An 8,619-nucleotide genomic window follows, 5' to 3' on the forward strand; every position below is an offset into this window, starting at 1 on the left:
GTATAGCGGGTAAAATTTTGCGTTTTTTTTTTTTGCCCGTGGTTGCCCGCGATGGAAAATGCGCAAAATTGGCCAACCCGCTGTTCATCGATGGTATGCCCGCAAAACAGACGCCGGCGACTGTTCCGCTTCCTCATCGCGTCATTTCCGCGTCATTTTCTCGTGTGGACCACGGGTATAAAAGCTGCCGAGCCGGCGTTATGCCGAGAAATGCATCCTTGCCGAGATTTGCATCCCCTCGCTGCTACAACCACTTTTACCTCGTTTTATCTCACTTTTATATCACTTTTAGGGAATTTAATGGCGAACATATAACCAAAACCACTTCATCTTGCATTTGTTGGGAATGTAATACAACTTAAACCATTCAGTCTTTGTATTTGTTGTGAATGTAATCGAACGGTAATGCACGCCGTATACAAATCACTTTTGAGCAGGTAACATGTTTATTTTGCTTTTTTCTATTCAAATCGCTCGTATTGAAACTGTTATGCACTCTACCATAAAGCTTATTTCTGCATAATAAGCTTTACGGTAGAGTGCATAACAGTTCTCAAAAGTGATTTATATACGGTGTGCATTACCGTTCGAATACGTTAACAAAAACAAAGACGGAATGGTTTAAGTTGTATTACATTCCCAACAAATGCAAGACGAAGTGGATTTGGTTATATGTTCGCCATTACATTCCCTAAAAGTGAAATAAAACGAGGTAAAAGTGGTTGTAGTAGCGAGGGGATGCAAATCGGCAGGGATGCATTTCTCGGCATGACACCGGGCTGTAGAAATCATAACCGCTCAAGACACAGTCCCGTGAAGATCAAAATTTCAATCTATGGCACCGAAGAAGCCAATATGTTATTATTGTAATAGTTTTTCATTTTTATTTTATTATCTTGTTATGAAATGAAAATAAATGTCAAGAAATACAAATGGATTAAGACGAGATCACTACGGTGACGGGGATCCATGTCCACCCCTTGACGTCTCGAGCACAACTGACGTGTGCTCGGCAAATCGCGCTGTATATACGCGGAGAAAGGCGTTCGACCGTCACACGCGCAACACGCTAATTTCATGTAATAACACCGCGATACAGGCGCAGAACATGCTATGACCGTGCTCCACCCACGATTACCCGCTGAAATTTCGCGTCCTACCCATGTGTAACCACGCGCTGGCCGCGGCCAGAGCACGTCGTTCCGCATCATTTCCGCGTCATTACCTCGTGTGCCGCCCGCGGTCAACACGTGGTCTAAAGTTTTGAGCAGCGCAAAACTTTTTTGTGCGGCCAACCGCGTGTGAATTTCCGACCGCGTGTAAAGCACTGCTGTATCTCGTCTATATGGCGATCTCAAAGCGTCCAACATCGTCTGCTTGACGGACAGAAATTTCTGGCCGTGATTCAGCCTCGATAAGCCCAAGAAAGGCTTGGTGACCAGGCCCTAAAGTTTTGAACAGCGCAAAACTTTTTCGCGCTGCCGAACGCGTGTGAATTTCCCACCGCGTGCATAGCACTGCTGTATCTTGTCTGTATGGCGATCTCAAAGCGTCCAACATCGTCTGCTTGACGGACAGAAATTTCTGGCCGTGATTCAGCCTCGATAAGCCCAAGAAAGGCTTGGTGACCAGGCCCTAAAGTTTTGAACAGCGCAAAACTTTTTCGCGCTGCCGAACGCGTGTGAATTTCCCACCGCGTGCAAAGCACTGCTGTATCTTGTCTGTATGGCGATCTCAAAGCGTCCAACAGCGTCTGCTTCACAGGCAGAAATTTCTGTCCGTGATTCAGACGCAAACGGCTGTGTGACCGGGCCCTTAGATGGACCAATAACTAACATTTCGGTCTTTTCAGAGGTAAGGTGCAAGAAGTTGAGACACATCCACTCTTTTATCTCAGTGAGGCAGGGCTCCAAATTTCCACAATATAGTTTGACAGATTTCTCCATCGGAAGATATAGTTGAGTGTCATCTGCGTAGCAATGGAAACTGATATTATACTTGCAAATAATATCACCAAATGGATGCATGTATATGCTGAAAAGAAGGGGGCCAAGTACTGAACCCTCCGGAACACCACAAGTAACACTAAAGGGCTCAGATGTCATTTCACCATATTTAACACAGTGCATCCTATCTGAGAGGCAGGATCTGAACCATAAGAGGATGGTTCCTGAGACACCAATCTATTTTTCCAACCGTTCTAGTAAGATATTATGGTCCACAGTGTAAAAAAGCAGCACTAAGGTCCAGCAGCAGCAAGAGTGATGAAGTGCCGGAGTCCATTGCCAGTAGAAGATCATTGGTTACCTTAATCAGGGCCGTCTCATTAGAGTGGTAGGCCCTGAATCCTGATTGCATTGATATAAAAAGATTGTTCTCAGATATAAAATCATTCAGCTGCTGTGCCACAACCTTTTCAAGTACTTTAGAAAGAAAAGGTAGGTTTGACACAGGTCTAGAATTACATAGGCTTTCTGGATCAAGGTTGGGTCGTTTCAGTGTAGGTTTAACAGTGGACTTAAAAGCCGCTGGAACTACACCTGAGGAGAGTGATATGTTTATAATATTTAGCTCTGAAGGTCCAAGGACCCCAAAAAGACCTTTAATCAGTGAACCCGGAAGCGGGTCAAACAGGAAATAGTAGTCGGTTTGGCCGTATTCACCACCTGTTTAAGATTATCATGTGACAGATCACTAAATATATACTTTTATTGCAGTGTGTATTTTATTTAGCACTATTAAAATACTCTATACAACACGCTAGAGTGGGCACGTCACATTGGTTATTTGTATATTGTATTCCTTTTGCTTATTATTGTATTGTTCTCAGCAAAGGGATGCTGCTGGAAATGTGAATTTCCCTGCGGGGATGAATAAAGTATCTATCTATCTAAATAGGTAAAAAAAATTCCTGGACAGCCACCATGTCGTGCATCTATAGATTTCAGCCCTATAATATGTGATGTACAGTAAGACCTCGGTTATCGCGGTTAATGGGGACAAAACCACCCGCGATAAGTGAAAATCCGCGAAGTAGCGGCGCACCTTAAAATAAATAAATAAAAAAATAAATTTTGAATTCTTTGAATTTTAAGACACCTCAAACTATGAACTGCACCTTTAAATAGTCGTAGGTCAAGAAAATAGTATTAATTTGCACATAGTTATAACTTGACATCATTGTCTGCTATATTGCTGCAATGGGTAACCAAAAACCTCAAAAGGGCAGTGCATATTAAGCCTCTGTAGTTTGTATTCTTCCTTGTGCTTTATATCACTTGTTTTCGGTTGCATCACCCTGTACAGCAAGGGGGCGCAAGGGGATTTCGTCTTGCGAGGGGGGCATGACGGAAATCTATCTATCTACCTTGGTCATATCCCTTAAGAGGGGTGACCGACAGCAAGACCAACACATACAATAAAATAAAATAAAAAGGGAAAAAATAGAAAAAAAAAACCCACAAAAGTTTGGGGACCATGGCCAACGAAAATGCCCAAACACCCAAACAAGATAGGCACCTCGGCACCTAAGTTGGTAATGCTTTCGTCCCTCCAGATGAAACGGGACACAAGAAAGCGGCCATGTCCCTCGGCTCAGGGTGAAACAACACACTCTTTTGTTTAACAGCAGGGCCCGACAACTTTCACTGGTTTACCCCTGCTGCATCATACAGGTGCCTTGCCCATCCCTTAGAACGCGCCCAAACATACCACTATCCTTTTGGATAGGAGATGGAAATAACTGAGAAAATACTGCTATACAGCAAAATCTAGTGGCCAAATACCCACTGTCCCTTTAAGTTTACAGTACCTCTTTGATAAACAATGTGTCAAAAACGGGTTAAATGACAAGCACGTGGCTGTAAATATTAATGAAGTCAAGTCATGTTTATTTGTGACGCCCTTCATCACAAAAGTATCAAAGGGATGCAAAGAGCATAGACTATTACAGACTAAAAACTATTATTACTATGGGAGGTATTATTATTATTTTTATGGGGCTACACTAGTGTGTGATTAGGGCTTAGCAATTGTGCTCAATTTAAGTTAGGGTTTGAGTATGTTTTTTACCAATAATAATAAAAAACAATATTAGAATTTCCCGAAAATATTAGGCGGTTTCTTATGCCGTAAATTCTCAATGCATGGAATCGAATGTATTGACATGTGAAGGAAAGTATACGCTGCTGATTTCCATGAGATTTCTTTTATAAAGATTTGACACCTCATTTAGAGTTTACGGTAAAAATATAATATAAACACAACATGCACTCATTTTAAGAAAACACAATTTACAAGTTTACAAAAATTTGCATTAGACATCATTTACCCTTAAATAGCATTTCATAACACTAGCACTTATTGGAATTATTCATTCCATGCATACTTGTTCACGTAGTTATCAGTAAAGCTATTCCACAGTAGCCTGAACATAAACATAATTTTAGCTAACCTGCATTGGCTGCCCTTTATCTTAAGATGTGATTTTAAGGTTCTGTTGGTATTATACAAAAGCATGCATGGACTTGCGCCCTCATATCTTTCAGATTTAATTTCCCCCTATGCTCCGGTCCGGAGCCTTTGCTCTGAAAACGCTGGTCTACTAGTGATCCCAAGAGCAAAGAAGAGATCCGCAGGTTCGAGAGCGTTCTCCATTCAGGCCCCGGTGCTGTGGAATGCTCTTCCCCTCGAGACTCGATCCGCAACCTCAGTGGAAATGTTTAAATCTAAGCTTAAAACACACTACTATTACATAGCATACTAATAACCTATATTTTACATTGACAATATTTGTGTATTATTCGCCCTGTGAGAGACGGACCTGAAGTAGTAGTGGAACTGAGCAAGCGTGTGGATAAGAGAGTACTCGGTTGGTTTGGACACATGGAGAGGATGGATGAGGAGCCAATGTTGAAGAGGATCTACAGAGCAAAAGTAAAAGTGGATGGCCGCAATTGACATGAATGGATGGTGTTATGAGTGCACTTAAGGAAAAGACTAAAAGAAAGATGTCTAAATGTAGTGGGATCTAGAGCTCTTGTTGGTGATAGGAATGAGTGGAGAGGTGTTGTAAAAGGAGAGTAGGATGTTTGGACGCGTTCTAAGGGATGGGCAGGGTACCTGTATGATGCGGCAGGGGTAAACCTGTGAAAGCTGTCGGGACCTGCTGTTGAACAAAAGAGTGTGTTGTGTCACCATGACCAGAAAGACATGGCCGCTTTCTTGTGTCCTGTTTCATCTGGAGGGATGAAAGCATGACCAACATAGGTGCCTTGGTGCCTAACTTGTTTGGGTGTTTGAGCATTTGGGTGCCATGGTCCAAAAATGTTTGTGTGTGTTTTTTTTGCCATTTTTTTTCCTTTTGTTATTTTCTTTGTTATTGTATGTGTGTGGTCACCCCTCTTGAGGGATATGACCAAGGTAGATAGATAAATAGATACAGTAGATAGATTTGCCCTCATGTAGGTTTTAGATCAGGGGGTGGTGTCATAATAGTCTGTAGTATGCAATAGTATTTAATCTGTGCAGCCCTTTGAGACTCTTTGTGATTAAGGGCTATACAAATAAACATGACTTGACTTTTAATGCATAACCGCAGGCTCATATTGAAGAGCCAAGTTTTTAATGAATCACACTTAAAAAGACCAAGTGGTTCAAAATGACAGCGCGTATATTAAACATTCGTCATTAAAGCTGAATCGTGAAAAAGTAAACATAATGAAACAGCATGTGAAGACAAGCACTCGTCAGCTGTGTGATGCTAGCAGAAATTTCGAAAGGATTTTGTAAAAACAAACCTACATCTTTGACTTTCTTCACGGCAGCTCCATAAAAGAGCTCAACAGTCGAGCAATAGTCCATTACTTTGCTGTCCAAATTGTCATTTGAAGGAATTTCGGACATTCTTGAATTGCCGCATTTGGTTATACTATGCTAAATGCTAACCCGGTGAGCACTGTGATGCGTCGTTCGTGAAAGAAACTGCTCATTGAGCCGAAGTGAACGACGGGAGTCGGCTCCCCAAAAAACAGGTGCCGGTGTTATGCCGAGAAATGCATCCCTGCCGGGATTTGCATCCCCTGGCTACTATAACCACTTTTACCTCGTTTTATCCCACTTTTCGTGAATGTAATGGCGAACATATAACAAAAACCACTTCGTCTTGCATTTTTTGGGAATGTAATACAACTTAAACCATTCCGTCTTTGTATTTGTTGTGAATGTAATCGAACGGTAATGCACACCGTATATTAATTACTTTTGAGAACTGTTATGCACTCTACCGTAAAGCTTATTATGCTGAAATAAAGTCAAGTCAAGTCAAGTCAAGTCATTTTTATTTGTATAGCCCTAAATCACGAAGAGTCTCAAAGGGCTTCACAGATTATTACACTATATTACACAGACTATTTTTTTTTTCAGCCGACGAGAAGAGTAGGTTATTCATATGCTATGGAGTAGAAGTGAGTTTTAAGTAAGCTTTATGGTAGAGTGCATAACAGTTTCAATGCAAGCAATTTGAATAGAAAAAGGCAAAATAAACATGTTACCTGCTCAAAAGTGATTTGTATACAGTGTGCATTACCGTTCAATTACATTCACAACAAATAGAAAGACGGAATGGATTAAGTTGTATTACATTCACAACAAATGCAAGACGAAGTGGTTTTGGTTATATGTTCGCCATTACATTCCCGAAAAGTGATATAGAAGTGAGATAAAACGAGGTAAAAGTGGTTATAGTAGCTAGGGGATGCAAATCTCGGCATAACACTGGCTCTCTTTGAGACGCTATTTTCTATTGTGATAGTTCCTTATGCATTGAACCCCTAAGGCCTTGCATGGCTGACGCTGATATCAGAGTGTGTGTGTGTGTGAATGGGTAAGTGTGAAGCACATTGTAAAGTGCTTTGGGAGGTCTTCACTCTTCAGTGACTTGAAAAGTGTTATATAAATGCAGACCATTTACCATTTGCTGATAATACCGATCAAATGGGCCCCTCTTTTCTTATTTTTTTTTCTGTTTTCTCCTTTTCTTTTCTTTCTTTCTTTCCTTTTTTCTTCCCCAGTTTCTTTTTTCCTCGTTCTTTTCTTATTTCTAATCCATTTTCTTCTCCCCTTTTGCTTTTCTCATATTGTTTTCTTCCGGGTTTTTACACATTTTTCCCTTTTTTTCCTTTCTACTATTTTTCTACCTTTGATTCTTTTTTTCTAACCTTTTCTTCTTTTTTCTTGCCTTTTCTGTTTCTCTTTTACCATATTTTTCATTCTTTTGTTTTTTTCCCTATCTTTTCTTTTATCTCTTCAGTTTTATTTTTTTCTGAGGTTTTAACTTCTTTTTTTCTTTACTTTTTTCTCCCTTTGTTGTATTTTCATATCTTTAGTTTTTATCAGCCTTGTACTTTTTTCTTTTTTCCAAGGTCTTTGTTCTTTTCTCGAGCTTTTATTTTTTCTGCATTAGTATCACTTTTTACTTCTCTGTTTTCTTGTTTTGCCCTTGTTTTTCTTCTCCCCCCTCATTTGTTCCTTGTTCTTTTCATTGTTTTGGGTTGTTGTAATGTTTTCCCTTTTAAGTCATTTTTGTGCATAATGTTACACAATTTGTAATTAAAGCAACAAAAACAATCGGAGGAGCCGTTTCAAATCCGAAGGAGCCGGTTCTCTAAAACGAGCCCGATTTCCCACCACTTGTAGCCACAGAGCAGCGCATAGGACTAAACTAACCTATTTTGAATAAAGGGGTGGATAGTACACACAACGTGTTACCGTTAGGCTAAATGGAACAGTTTCTGATCAAAATAGTTTATGAATCAAGAGGATAAAAAACGTTACAACAACAAAGCATACGTAAAAAAAAAACTCCACTCTCTCGTCCATGTTCTATAATCAGTGATCCTCACACTACCCTGCTTTGATAAATGGTTGCGCCGCAACGTCACTTTAAGTAAAATGCCACACTGGCAGATCGGAGGGTCTCCCAAACAATCCCGGAAAACAGGTGTCACGTCCCAAAAACAGCAAAACAAACATCAAAAAAACATTTTAATAAACTTGAATGGGGTCGATAAAACTTTGCACAACTAAAAAGGCCAACTTGAACATATGGATCATCTGACCGTATATATAAACTCGTCAGTCGGCTTTAGCTCGCTCGTAATAGTGACTCACCGAAACAGTTTCATCGACCTCCATTTCAGAACAGCGCTTCTTTTAAATTGAAAGTTTTACGATCGTCTGTACAGTGATGTTGGTTCCATTTCGGCCAAAACGTGGACCCACTGGTCACAGACGCCTGTAACGATGAAGTTGTGGACATGGAGGTGGGAGGGCCTAGCAAATTAGAAGCTCAGTTTCTTAAAGAGACATTGTGGATTACAGTACTTCTGTTGTTACAAAAAATAGAGATCCCTCGGTTTTCGCGGTTAATGAGGACCAGACACACCCGCGAAAAGTGATTTTCTGCAAAGTAGTGTCGCACCTTTTTTTCTGGTCGGGCTTCATTAGAGTGTATTTGGCAACTTAGGCCATTGCGCTGCAGCGATTACATCCACTAGGCCAATGCACCATATGAGCCGACAAAATAAAATCATTCGAACCAAGGAGAGTGCGTCCTTTAAA

At 40.6% G+C, this 8,619-nt stretch overlaps 1 protein-coding gene across 3 annotated transcripts in view; it reads right to left on the bottom strand.

Annotated features, from left to right (window-relative positions):
* Nucleotides 1–8,326, bottom strand: part of LOC148351416 (melanoma inhibitory activity protein 2-like) — a 31,823-nt gene extending 23,497 nt beyond the window's left edge. For 2 of the 3 annotated variants that reach the window (XM_088354512.1, XM_088354510.1), the window contains exon 1: nt 5,803–5,969. In XM_088354512.1, coding sequence (XP_088210638.1) covers nt 5,803–5,904 — 102 coding nt within the window. In that variant the 5' untranslated portion in view covers nt 5,905–5,969. Of the gene's footprint in view, nt 1–5,802; nt 5,970–8,169 lie in introns of those variants that run through there. The other variant, XM_088354511.1, reaches the window with a different exon arrangement.
* Nucleotides 8,327–8,619: the final 293 nt, after the last annotated feature.

This window comes from Urocampus carinirostris, chromosome 15, assembly GCF_059441175.1.
Source record: "Urocampus carinirostris isolate Australia breed hairy pipefish chromosome 15, RoL_Ucar_1.0, whole genome shotgun sequence".
In the NCBI taxonomy this organism is placed as follows: domain Eukaryota; kingdom Metazoa; phylum Chordata; class Actinopteri; order Syngnathiformes; family Syngnathidae; genus Urocampus; species Urocampus carinirostris.